This window comes from Suillus bovinus (genome assembly GCF_016758785.1).
Source record: "Suillus bovinus strain UH-Sbo-P2 chromosome Unknown EDB93scaffold_29, whole genome shotgun sequence".
NCBI classification, from domain to species: Eukaryota; Fungi; Basidiomycota; class Agaricomycetes; order Boletales; family Suillaceae; genus Suillus; species Suillus bovinus.
In genome coordinates this window covers 140,894-154,321 of record NW_024542085.1, presented here as the reverse complement: position 1 = coordinate 154,321, position 13,428 = coordinate 140,894, and the positions used below count along the sequence as shown (strand labels likewise).

At 48.3% G+C, this 13,428-nt stretch overlaps 3 protein-coding genes across 3 annotated transcripts; 2 read left to right on the top strand and 1 right to left on the bottom strand.

The window, feature by feature from the left end:
* Window positions 1-1,005: 1,005 nt before the first annotated feature.
* On the bottom strand, window positions 1,006-2,558 carry EDB93DRAFT_1147155 (uncharacterized protein). The gene has a single exon (XM_041449515.1). The coding sequence runs from the start codon at window positions 2,376-2,378 to the stop codon at window positions 1,158-1,160; it is 1,221 nt and encodes a 406-aa protein (XP_041307533.1). The 5' UTR covers window positions 2,379-2,558; the 3' UTR covers window positions 1,006-1,157.
* A 2,057-nt stretch (window positions 2,559-4,615) lies between these two features.
* Window positions 4,616-7,733, top strand: EDB93DRAFT_1147147 (DAO-domain-containing protein). Its single transcript, XM_041449514.1, has 7 exons — window positions 4,616-5,144; window positions 5,198-5,378; window positions 5,475-5,638; window positions 5,687-5,865; window positions 5,911-6,570; window positions 6,654-7,439; window positions 7,528-7,733. Exons 1-7 carry the CDS (start codon window positions 4,802-4,804, stop codon window positions 7,627-7,629), a joined length of 2,415 nt encoding a protein of 804 aa, XP_041307532.1. The 5' UTR covers window positions 4,616-4,801; the 3' UTR covers window positions 7,630-7,733.
* Window positions 7,734-9,686: 1,953 nt separating this feature from the next.
* On the top strand, window positions 9,687-10,563 carry EDB93DRAFT_1250566 (uncharacterized protein; the record flags this gene model as incomplete). Its single annotated transcript, XM_041453031.1, has 2 exons — window positions 9,687-9,840; window positions 9,893-10,563. The coding sequence occupies 2 exons, from the start codon at window positions 9,687-9,689 to the stop codon at window positions 10,561-10,563; spliced, it is 825 nt and encodes a 274-aa protein (XP_041307531.1).
* Window positions 10,564-13,428: the final 2,865 nt, after the last annotated feature.

The window sequence follows — 13,428 nt, the reverse complement described above, 5'->3', positions numbered from 1 at the left end:
CATTGGACGGATAAATCCACCATGCACTGACAATTCAAACTCAGCTCGCAGGGCCTACAACGACACCCGCTAAGCTCGCTTCGAATACTCGCTTCATTTGCTAATCTGCAAAACTCAGATCTCGCCGCACCGGAACTTGAACCTGTCATCAAACCATTCAAATCTGCAGATCATCCATCATCCTTTCGTAAATCTCCATTTTCACTCTAGCACCATTTTCCTATCGAGTTCTAGAGTCCATCCGAATTATGGCGCTTTCAACGGATTGACCCGGCATGCTCAGGGTTGTTATTATCATATATCATATCTCAGTGGTCCCCGTGGGGTTGTCTCAGCTAGCAAGTGCTAATCTACGTGCTTGCCATCCATCGATCGTCAGGCTGCTGACGCTCCTCTGTACACCAGGACTGGAAACTCTACCCTTCCACTTGGAGGGAAATAGCACCAAGTAATCGCCGAGACATACGATCCGCAGCCATTAGCTGGAGACTGGAGAGACCAATCAACAATATTTGAGTAGCTCGACGCGGGCGAAGTGCGGCTGTACAAGTTACTCTCGAAGTTATTTCCTCAAGTTCCGTCTATAAACGGTTAGTACCTTGAACGTTTGTACTCTGAAACGTGCCTTCATCAAACCATCCCATCCCCAACAACAGACACCACAACTCAAATCGGGTTTACCTCTTGATCAAAAGAAGATCTGGACTTGGCTGGAGCATTCGAGAGCACTCTAGAATACCTTTCCGATGTAATTTCGCTGGCCAGTTTCACCATCTTGAGACTCCCAGTACTCAACGCGTTTCTTGATCAAGGTGATTCTTTTACCACCTTTGAGTCAGCTTCTACTTCTACTATAATGAATCTTCCATTGCAATGATGACCAGTCAGACTAAGCCGATCAAGCACTGCTGCGTACGTTCATCATCACCGTGGAGCTCGAATTCTTAGTACAATATTGGCTCCCCACTCCGTGCGGTGCGGTTACAATCTTCACAAGCCGCTGACTTTCTCATTCAGGAATTGTATATGCTGTAAGCCTGTAATCCCCTGAATTCGACATGAATAAACAAAGTAATTACATAAATAATTATGGAGCGATAAACCAATAAGAAATCGTAAAGGGAATCCATACACTAGACATTTCGTTGCCCGGCCCGTCATCGACTCGCTTTTCTAATCCTACGTAGATTAGCGAGCTCGCTGAGGAGTTTCGCTCGCTCGTTCAGAAGTGCAACTGTCCGTTCTGTGGGAGAACAATAATCTATATTCCGTATATGTGTCGATGACGACGGCCCCCCCAAGCGGAAGGACGATATCCCAACGTCCGAGAAATTGTCCACCCGGGTTCGTGCCGAAGGTGCACTACCAGGAATGCGCATCGACGTGCGGGGGGTAGAATTCCCGCTTGCCACGGTATTAAGACCAGAACTCCGCCGCCAACAACTTTTGGGCTTGACAGGCGTGCTTGTATTACACTTGTTCGCTGCGAAAGCTTTCATCTCAAGTTCAGAATCGACAGCACTGATCCACCCTTTCAGACGGATGGGCTGAGGCGTGGGAGTTGGGGGCTGTTCTCCTGACGACGTCGATTGCATAGAGTAATCTGCATCTGATACTTCCATCGATTCATCGACATTAGATGCATAAGAACCACCCCGCTCGAGGAAATATGATGGGTCCTCGAGCTCGTGAATACATTGTGGTTGGTGATACACACCACGATCGTCCAGCGCCTGCGTCTCTGTCCGATCTGAGAATTCAGACTCTGCCATGCTCGTGTCAGACTCCATATGTGGGGCATTATGCATAGATAGATCGGTCTGCGCGCTCATAGTAGCAGTAGACCGCGTAGAAGGGGAAGTAACGCGTGGATGTCGCGGGACGTCTGTGATATGCGACAGTTCTACGTTGTAGGAAGGTTCTGGACGGAACAGCGCCGACGATGTAAGATCTACCTCGCCCTCGCTATCATCACCGACGAATGCCTCGACGATGCCTCGTTTCCTCCCAAGCCAGCAAAGCAGCTCACCGACAAAAACTGTCTCCTCCCAACATCCATCCGCCAGTCTGCGTGGATCAAGGTCTGCGAGACCGATGTCCTCGTCTGCTGGGACGACGTCGCATTCGAGTACGCCGAGAAAAACTTTCATCGCTTCTACTTTGGCGAGGGATGAGCGAGAGGCGCGTATTGAAGTTGGGATAGGGAGGCGGGATTCGAGTATAGATTCTAGGATTGCGAGGAGTAAAGAAGGCGCTAGATCCGTCGGGGAAGCGAGCACGAATGGGAGGGATAGACCGGCGAGGAGCGCATTCAGAGTCGGTACGAGGGTTGGTGGAGAAAATGATTGCGAGAACTCTGCGAAGGAAAGTTCAGACATCGAGCGCGTAATATGGCATGCACAGAGCGAGTGGCTTGAAATCGAATGGAGAGTATTACTCTACGCGGGTTTGCTGATTGGTGTAAAGTTTGTGGTCAGAAAACTTGCAGGTGGTCGATCATTGAGTTGAGCATGACCATTTCGAGAACTTGAAGGTCGCCGACTTTCAGCGTCTATACCAAGCCGTCATTTGGTACCGGGTGCAATTACCAAGGATGAACTTGAACTACTCAACTTCAAACTCCATCAGGTCTTTGTTTTTTCGTCAAAAAGCTCGGCTGCCCTATGATCCATCATGATATTCCTCAAAGTCAAAGTCATTTCCCTCGTTCATGCATCCCAGCATTATATACACTGTGACAATCGCAAGTTATCTGAAAGTGCGTGCATATTTCTGACAACAACTTCGCGGTTGGCGTCCTTGTCCTGATGCTCACACTGTTACAAGGCTCCAATGCAGGGGGTTGTCAGACTCGATGACGCTCTGCTGGACTTTTCTGACACGGGCCTCGCTTCGCTGTCAGTTCGCTAATCAACAACGCGTTATACCTGTCTAGGCGCGCAGGCTAATTACGCTGTTCTTTCGTACGGCAACTCATTGATGACATCGTTCCGGGCGGCCTGCAGTCCGCTGCCAGTACTGTCAGTTGGAGGCTAATTACGTTGTTCTTCCGTACGGTAACTCAGTGATGACATTGTTCCGAAGCTTGCAGCCGCTGCCAGTACTGTCAGCTTGAGGCTTCCTTTCGTCATAAACTTTTATTCTGACCGGCGTTACATGTAGCACTCATGGCGCCCGGCAAGAAGTCCCGATACTCCGAGTCTCATCACCTCTAAACTTATGGTTAGTCGAAAGCATGTTACCAGTGAGTGTGGTAAAGCTTTTCACTGCGTCTATATTGAATCCAACAGTATTATTCGGAGTAGCAAAAGGAGACGATTCGGATGCTGATCTTGGTCTCTTTAATTTCTGCCATAAATTTGAGACTGATCGACGACCAAGTATTAATCCCGGATGCTTAAAGCTGACTCTACTAGTTGCGATATACCCGAGCCCGCGACTATCACGACATTCTTCAATGTGCAATTCCGATGAGTCCTCGCATTTCTCAAGAACCTCGTGCTAGTCGTTCTTTCTCTATTTCCCATTAAGCATGTCTTTATGTGCCTCGCAAGAAGAAGCTGCCGGTGATACTCGTTAGCGGCAAGACCTACAGACACGACAAATACATCTGGCTCCCCTTTTCACACAATTTATGAGACCGCGGTTACGGCGACCTATAACGCGACAACGCGACAATATTATTTTTACTTCAACGTAAGTCGCATATTTTTTTCTAGTCCAGTGTGTGAGCAACTCGCAACAGATACGCGGTCCATAAACGAATGTTTTCTCGTCAGTGCCTATGTTCAATCGTACAACGCAGAACGATCGAAAGTATGCAGGATGTACCTGTAAGCAAACCTTTGGCTCTTCCTTGGTCAGGATCTCAGTAGGTTTTTTCAAATATAATCGCAAGTCGACGCTCACTATGAATGTCAATCGATCATAGCTGGCGGAAGTTTGACTCACCGTATGTAAGTCATCGACGATGATATCGAAGCACCCCACCCAAACTGGTTGTTGTGCTACGTGATCGCAATGCTCTTAAACATGACTCAATAAAGGCATTGACGTTAGCCGATGTTGAACGTGAGATGGAGATGAGCTAGTTCTAAATCAAAGTCGGCAAAAGATAGACGGAGAAGAACGTCGAGAATGTAGGAGACCGTGTCGTTATCCCCACTTGCAGTCCATTGCAATCCGCACTGTCTTCGAGCCTTAGTTCAAGGAGCAATTATGGCTGTCGAAAAGGATCACGGTGCTCTGGAGCGAATTGCCTCGCACCGGGAGCTCCTGCACAACTCTAAGAAAAAGGTAAAAGAGGGCCATATATATAAGTATCCGTGCCCGGACCGCAGCTCAGAACGATCCATCTCCAATGGCGGCCACTCTCGTCATCGACATCACGCTGAGTGGCCGCGGCAATTTACGCCAATCATTGCTTACCTTCTCGCGGCCGCAGATGCGATTATTGGAGTGAACTAAATATCTCGTTCTCAGGTAGTTTAAAGAAGCGCGATGGAAGTTTGATGTATCGTAACAAGCCCAACAAGCTGTGGGTCGATGTCACATGTTGCGGCCCGGATTCATAGGAAACCAAAAATGTGAAGAAGTCCCAATTGAAACCCATGGAGTAAAAACCAACATATCGATGACCGGTCGAGTCTGCGGCCTTTAGAAATGAAACCAGGCTCGGTTGTGCTTTGTAGTACGTATCGTACTGACCTCGCGGGAACCGGCGAATGTGATGGACTCCATAGTGACGAGTCGTAGTAATCCTTCTAATTAGAACCTTGACATTGTATTTCTAGTATTATTGATGGCTTCGCGACTACGCGCTCTAACCCAGCGCACGCTTACTCTCCTTACTCTATCTACCGCAACAGCAGCAGGCGCTAGCTACCTCTACCTCAATTCTGGACCTGCCTACCCACAAACAACACACGAGTCTCGACGTCCACCACCATCATGGTCTCCTCCTCCCCGTGCAGCTATGATCGATGCCTTAAAACGCAGTGCCGATCCAAAGCGGGGCGAAGACGATGACACCCAGTTTGATATATTGATCGTAGGAGGAGGCGCAACCGGTGCTGGTGTCGCTGTCGATGCTGCAAGTCGCGGCTTACGAGTTGCCTTGGTCGAGAGAGAAGATTACGCTAGTGGCAAGTCTATTCACTTCCTTCCATGCAACCTCACTACTCACGTTTATCAAAAGGTACGTCCTCCAAGTCAACCAAACTTGTCCATGGCGGCGTGCGCTACCTTCAGAAAGCGATATTCGAGCTTGACTACGAGCAATACAAGCTCGTTTGCGAGGCTCTGCGCGAAAGGAGGATCTTCCTACAGACTGCCCCTTATTTGAGTCATATGCTTCCTATCATGCTTCCCATTTATAAGTGTGTCATTATCTCCAATCCCCCGTTCTCAACCCAATTCCAACTTCCCCATCTATTTACCCCCTCTAGCGATCACCTTCGCTGACGAATAATCAGGTACTGGCAGGTTCCGTACTACTGGTCCGGATGCAAGCTCTATGACCTTCTTGCTGGCAAGGAAAACATGGAATCTTCGTACCTTATGTCCAAGGGCAAGGCCCTCGAACAGTTCCCCATGCTCAAGAGCGACGGGCTCGTCGGTGCCGTAGTGTACTACGATGGTATGTCCCATTTCTATTCCATTCCGTTCTCTTCCTCACCACTTACAGGTCAACACAACGACTCCCGCATGAACCTCGCCCTCATCCTTACAGCTATTAAACTAGGTGCAACCGCCGCCAACTACTGCGGCGTTACCTCCCTCCACAAAGACCCTACCACAGGCCTCATCACAGGCGCACGCGTCAAAGACTACATCGCTGGAGGCGAATTTGACGTCAAAGCCAAGGCGCGTTTCTCCACCCCGCCCGGATAACAGCTAACACCCCAACAGGTAATCATCAACGCCACAGGTCCATACAGTGACTCCCTCCTCTCCCTCTCCACTCCTACACACAAACCCATCGTGCGCGCAAGCTCGGGCGTACACATCGCCCTTCCTTCCTACTACGCCCCTAAAGGCATGGGTCTACTAGACCCCGCAACAAGTGACGGCCGCGTAGTCTTCTTCCTCCCATGGGAAGGCGGCGTCGTAGCGGGTACCACCGATGAGCCCTACGATATGCGCGCGCATATCAAGTCCGAAGGAGAAAAAGATGCGTATCTAAGCGGTGACGACATTCTCCCCCGGGAGTCTGAAATCCAGTGGGTCATAGATGAGGTGCGTGGGTATCTGAGTGGGGACATCAAAGTGCGCCGTGGGGATGTGCTTTCAGCGTGGTCGGGATTGCGCCCGCTTATTTCATCTGGCGCGGTGGGCAGTACGGAGGGGTTGGTGAGAAGTCATGTAGTCAAGGTTGATGAGGGTGGAATGGTAACCATCGCAGGTGGGAAGTGGACTACCTATCGTGCGATGGCGGAAGAGGCGGTCGATGAGGCGATTGAAGTACGTCCCGAGCTGAGGGCAAAAGCTCGGAAGTGTCAGACCCAGGAACTCAAACTTGTAGGAATCGAAGGGTGGGATCGCAACATGTTCATTGGTCTGATTCAGCGCGTGAGTATCAACCATTTTCTCTCTAATGCATTTCACATTCCGTATTACACATCCGCTGCAACTCTTACTGACGTGCACTGCAGTACGGCCTCCACCCAGAAGTCGCACAACACCTCTCCTCATCCTACGGTTCACAAGCATGGACGCTTCTCGCGTCAACGACCCAGACGGCCGCTTTGGACCCACACCGCCCTCTCTCCGCCCCGTATCCTTTCACACACTCCGAAATCACATACGCGCTCACGCATGAATACGCACAGAAACCACTCGATGTGCTCCTGCGGCGCACACGCCTAGGTTTTGTCGACGCACGTGCAGCGCTGAGTGCACTACCAGATGTTGTACGGGTCATGGGCGATACCCTGGGGTGGGATACGAGACGAAGGGATGATGAAGCGAGGAGAGCAGAGGAGGTGCTGCGCGGGATGGGTGCGGGCGGACAGGTCGAAGTGGGTACACCTTCATCGGTAGAAGGTTGGTCACGCATAGGAGAGGTACAGCGGAGTGTGTGTGCACTGTTCGGATTTTGTTCTCCGCTTTTACGCCCATTTTCGGGTGCGGCAACGTATCCGCGTGCGTTGTTTCAGCAGGGGGAGATTGAGGCGATGCGGGAGGTGTTTGGGCAGTATGCACACATGTCTGGCGACTCTGGCACCGATTCTGAGCCTGGTTTACGTTTGGGAGCACAGGAGCAGATGAAGATGCCTGTATCGATGATACGAGAAGCTGTGCGGTCTGTTGCGGGGCTTGGGTATGCTTATGATGGTGTGCGGGAGTCGGACTTCCGATATGTTCTAAGGGAGGCAGGGCTTTCTGATTCGCCTGAGGGAAAGGGGAGGAGAGACGTAGATTTTGAGGAGTTTGTCGAGGTTTGTTCCTATTCCATCTCCCACTTCAACTTCGTAGTGTCTATCGTACCATTTCATGCTCACGCTCACACAAATCTTAACTTTGCAGATCTGTGGAGACTTGAAAGACGTGTCGATCGCACCTGCTGTGAGCAAGAAGAGTGTGCAGAGAAGGAGGATACCTGTTGAGAAAAGTGGTGGAGGTATTTGAGGTTTAGTGTTGACACATTTACTATCATGATGTTTTTCCAGCTTTAAACGTTAAACAGTTGTCGGTTCGAGGTTTTGCACAATTAGAGTTTTCTGTTACAAATATTACTCACGTGTCACGGACCGGAAGCAATTCACGTCTCCATGGCCGCCTTCCTCAATGGCGAAGCAACATTCACTCTACAGTGTCCTGCGCACTGAATATATAGCTTCGATACTCTTAGCATCAAGCGCTTCTGCTGAGTGCTCCACGCGCACGTTCCTCCACCTGTCATAACTTCCCACTCATATCCGGTTGCGACTAGTTGCCCATCTCACCTTGTAAAGAGATCAGACCGCAAAATGGAGACTAAAGCAGAGTTGTCGCCTCTTTCTGAACTGAACTCCGGTTTTACGTTCTGAGCTTGCACTGTAATCGTTTTGCAGATCCTTTGCTGCACATCCAGCGGTTCAAGTTATCCACTGCTCTTCCAAATAAGTCACATTAGCCGACGAAAAATTCATCGTTGATGGGACAAAGATCAAGAATGATCAAGACCTGGCCATAATCATTCCAATATCACTGGCAATTCCCTCACCACAAACGATCAGATGTGACCGGTCTCCAGACACGTTGACTCAACCAACTTCGATGTTCGGGACAAAACGTGATCGCCGTCGTATGCATCTAACACCGTTGATGATCAGACGTTCTATAATGACCTTAAAGCCCTGGATCATCGGATGGTGGTGGTGTTTGCTCAGATTTACTCCCAAGCTGCCGTACGGTGACTTTTTCTGTCCGGGGTGCCCAATTATGGGGATGACTGTTTGCTTGAAATGGAGAGTACAAAGGTTGGAAGCTTATACGTACTGTCCGGGCCGTTGTTCACGATAATCAAGCAGCTGCAAATTTTGGGCTGGCAACAATCGAAACGGAATCTAATGTGAGCTTTTGTTAGATATAGTTGAAAGACTTGACTCAATAAGCACCAGCTAGTTACCCGGATAGATCGTGGACCTTGTTTACGAAATGTGAGCTCTCTGATATCATGGCATCTGAAGTACAAGCGAAAGTCTTCATTGATGTCTGGTGGTGTGATAAGATAAGTCTGTGCTACCTTTCGTTCCGATTCTTCTGGTGCTACATCACAAGATTCATATCTTTTATCGTGTGTGTAGTACGTTCAAGCGGCACGGTGAACGTACCATTTGTAAGAGGATGTGGATCGTAACACTATGTTCTAACTTCTTTAGTGCCAGCTGATAATACGAAGAGCAACATTGAATACGCACGGTACAAGTAACCGCATACCTTCTTAGCCATGAGCTAATCCATGAAAATAATAACGTTCCGTTCAAGGCAAGATTCACTATCGAGGTCGCAGAGGGAAGGTGTTTTGCGCGCTGATAACCTTGAAATATTTGAGTTAAGTACTATCAAGTACAGTACAAACTTAACTCCTCCAAGGCGTCGTGTGGTTGTTTCACATTGGTTCGTCAATACGCATTAATGTCGATTGGAAGGGCTGATGTACTGCGCAATCAGCGTGCTCAATACTGTTTTTGCCCCGTTCAGCAGCTCTGTCTCTTCCCTAATAACAGCTTCTAGTTTTTTCCAACCGACATCCAATGGCCAGGGGATCTACTTACTATATATACCGATCTAATCTTGAACACCTCTCTTAAAGTGTGGTGCAAACGCCCTAGTGTGCGGACGTATGTTGGGCGTCGTGTTCGTTACAGTTCAGCATTGGACTAGCTGTACACAATGTCGGCCAGTGGGCACTACAGAATGATTACTCACAGCATTGTTCATTAACAGGCAACTCCCGGTTAATGGGGGCCAAAAATTGGTGCATCGAATACACCTCCAATATTAGGTGAGTATTATATTCATTGCAGCTCCGCTTTTCACCTACTTCATAGAATGTCAGCTATCGGGCACTCCCGAATGTCCGCAACTGTATCATTCCACAATCCACAGTGTTCTGCCACAGTAAATTATGTGGCATATAAAACCTCCGTACCCGGCGACGGTTCTCTTTAAGACTTAAGTCACTACACTGATCATTCAGAATGAACCCCCTCATTTTCACCAACGCTTTTGCATCACTTCACATCGGTGTCAAAGAATGCTTTTGCGGCAAACCGACTATCGAAGATCATGATTTCTGCTTTTGCTCTCCTGAATGTGCTCGCGCGGATTCCTTGCGCGCCCTAGGCGGTCAAGGTTCTTTTCCCCCACATTTATTGTCATTCTAGGCTGACCTATCGCGATCAAGGTGACTGCCATTATCGCGACGTCATGCAGAGAGCATATGCCAACTCGGATATTCCAAAGCATGGGCTATTAAGGCCTAAGTCGGCGCACCAGCTTCGCAGTGCTTCAACCTCGAGGCATATCTCCGTGACAGAGCATGCTATGCTTCAACCCGATAGAATGAAGCCCTTGCCCACAATTCCAGAGTCGCGGAACGAATCCGTTGATGGACGACAATCCCGTCTTCGGACCTTCAAGCGCTCCTTGCAGTCTAAAGCAGGGCTTAACAAGAGTATTTCTAATTCGATCGTTGCTCTTTTCCGCAAAAAACAGGCTTCCAAGCCTGATGCGAAGATTCGAAGAGAACCATCGGTAACTGGAGCGGTCTTACAAGAAATAGAAGAGGAGGAAGAGGAGGAAGAGGAAGAGGAAGAAGAAGAGGTCGCTTTGGAGAGACGTCTGAACCACACGGAGGATAGGTCAAAGTCCCCTACCTCGGTTCACCATCAAGTTAGACAGACGACAGCTATTCGGCAATCACGTATCGTTCGTCGCTCGGCTTCGTTCGCAGGCTTGGACAACGGCAAGAGGGGATCTGTGATGGAAGCAGTGTCCCAACTTCGTCAAGCGTGGAACGAGATGGATGACTTTATGCCGGACTTTGATGAGAGGTCAGACGATGAGGATTGGTGAGTTATTTGAGATTGACACAGCGGGGAAACTGATGCGTTTTTCTGCCAGTTAAATCACATTCTAGAGTGCTATGGAATGCTCTAGCCAGGTCCAGACCTGCGTTTGATTGAAGATAGAACGTTGAAACCCCCGATGTATGATATGGATATGGATATGCTACACTATGTACTGCGCTGCGATTACTTATTGACTCTTATTACACGACTACTTATGCCACGACTCGAACGTCGATTTCTTTTCCTACTTATTACACGACTACTTATGCCACGACTCGATTGTCGATTTCTTTTCCTACTTATTGTACAACTACTTATGCCACGACTCGAACAACGATTTCTTTTCCTACTCATTGTACAACTACTTATGCCACGACTCGAACAACAATTTCTTTTCCTACTCATTGCACGACTACTCATGCCACGACTCGAACGACGATTTCTGTATCTTTGGCTTCTCGATATTTGTACCTATGATCATCAAGCTGCTGCGATCCGAAACAGGAAGGTGTTCAAGAAACGAAGGATGACTCATCAGCGATCGCTTGTCGACGTCCGGCTAATCGTGCAATATTTCTCCAAAACGCCTCCCTTGTAGATATTGTTAAAGCGAGCACTCCAACAGCATAATTCTCTCGTACGACGCATACCATCACCTCCCCCCTACCGACTCTTTCTGTTGCATACAATCATGTTTTCCGACGCTCTCTTGACCCAGATCTTAGCCCAACTTAGCGCACTTCAGGTCTTCAACAGCAGACCCTACCAAGTAGGTACAAAATCCTTCTAAACTAAATAAGTTTCCTAATATTTAAGCTTATAATTTGAGATAATACTCGAAGATTATGATGCATTTCCCCTGGGAGGTTTTTCGAAACCCTGATGCTAAATATAGTTACGGAGCTTAAATCCGTGTTGCACTCAGAATTCTCATCCACCAAAAGACGCGTCTAGATATCCCTCCTGCAATTTGGTCGAAGGCGTGGATTTCCGGCGTTCTTATTCATTCGAGAAGTAAAACTAGCGCTCTCGTCGGGCCATCAAAACACCCGACAAACTACGACGAAACCCGCAAACGAAAATCTATCTCCCATAATCATCCACCTCCCTCTGCTCTTTTGAATATATCATTCATGTATCACACCAAGGCCCTTCTTGAGTGCAGTCCACATATGTCGTGCCTTCTCTTTGGGAGTTATATCTTCCCGCATGTTTCTCTGCATGTGATTTGACGAGGGATTTCCGGCTAATATCATTCTGTATCTCGACAGTTCTGGCGATAAGGAGTGTGAAGTAGGATCACAAGACTGTGCTAGTGTGGGTCTTGTATACCTATACCTTTCATGCTTGCGGTAATATCATAAAATTCCGCCCATATAACTTCATACGGGAAGGTCTTAGTCTGACGCTTAGGCTATGTACTATGAAGCGACATGTGCGCAGCATCTCGGCGTCCTTGATAGCTAAGGCGTCCGATTGCTCCTTGGGAGGCTTGTTTGGTATGCCAGTATGCCGGGCTCTTGTCACCTGTAATGGCCATGTGCATCTGATGTCAATTCAAATTACCGGTCTATTGACCCATGAAAAGCTCATTAAGCGAGGTGACCGTTTACTACCTCCCTCCATTCCAATAATTAATCATGGCCCCCGCATCTTTCAAGATACCCTTGTACCAAAACTGTCATGAGCGAATCTCGTGCCTATCGCTATTCTCGCGCAATGACACTCCCTTATTGTAACCTTGCTCCAATCTCCACCGCGCTGCGGACCCTTGGCGAAAATTCTTCCCAAGGAAGTCGTTATCTCTTTGACCGAGTTCAGCGGAAAGACTACGCACTCACGGTATTATGATAGGTGTGCGTCGTTAAGATGTGCAGAGCCGGATATACGAAAGGGCATCTCATAGATGCGCAAGAGATGGGCTTTAGTAATGGAGAGCACTGGTGTTAGGAACACTGAAGACGGGCACAGTGTACATGTCCAAATCGTCGGATCCTTGTCAGGTCTCATGCGAATCTGGGAGAAGAGGTAAGGAAATCATATTTACACCCAAAACGAGCATACTGACATGGGCTTTGATATTCCTAGATACTAGTAGTTTCCACGCAATCAGGAAGGGATATCAAATAGAATGAGCTATTGAATGTCTATCGTCAACCTATTGTGTTAACCTCATCAAGCGTGATGTTGTGAGGTGAGCAGAATACAATACTACCTGCCAGTTAGTCTGGACGACACGAACGCTGATAGATGCAAGATCTATAACCACAAGTACATGATCCAACCTACCGGCATGCATATATCACCAGAATTCGTCACATAGTTATTGGCTTTCGTCTTCATGGTGGAAAAAGTCGGCGGGTGCGTGGTTATTCAGACTCAGATAATAACTCGTCAACACTGCATGATTTAAAGTGTTCTAAGCCACAAGAGCATTGGTACGTCGGTCGTATCCTCAACAGAGCTACATAAGTTCTAATACCTGACACACCGTGTCGCTCTCGATCTCGAGTCAATACGAGCACCCCATCACGGTGAGGCTCCAGCGAAAGGTATAGACCTAGCTATGGAACATGACGCAGCCCATACCATTGGGCTTCTTGAAGTTGTTTGAGTTGTGCTGTCCCTTAAGCTCAGATAGCCACCTACTTGTACATAGAAGAAATATAACTATCAAAATGGAGTGTTTCGATCATCTGTGCTATCAGTATCGGCGGGAGGTTCGTTCCTTGTCTGTCCCTTTGTCTTTTCTGCGCAGTGCTTATCATTCACGGAACACTGACAGTCGTATTGAGATGACAGAGAGCCGAAATACGACTTACATCATCATTATGGCATGTTCACCTTCCTCCTCGTCGTCTTCTCCTGC

What these genes read in the sequence shown, in the direction of transcription:
- EDB93DRAFT_1147155 (XM_041449515.1), bottom strand. Translation starts at nt 2,378, where the DNA reads ATGTCTGAACTTTCCTTCGCAGAGTTCTCGCAATCATTTTCTCCACCA.
- EDB93DRAFT_1147147 (XM_041449514.1), top strand. Translation starts at nt 4,802, where the DNA reads ATGGCTTCGCGACTACGCGCTCTAACCCAGCGCACGCTTACTCTCCTT. An exon ending in ATCATGCTTCCCATTTATAA is followed by an intron (nt 5,379 to 5,474) that starts GTGTGTCATTAT and finishes ACGAATAATCAG; the next exon opens with GTACTGGCAGGTTCCGTACT. An exon ending in TCATTGGTCTGATTCAGCGC is followed by an intron (nt 6,571 to 6,653) that starts GTGAGTATCAAC and finishes CGTGCACTGCAG; the next exon opens with TACGGCCTCCACCCAGAAGT.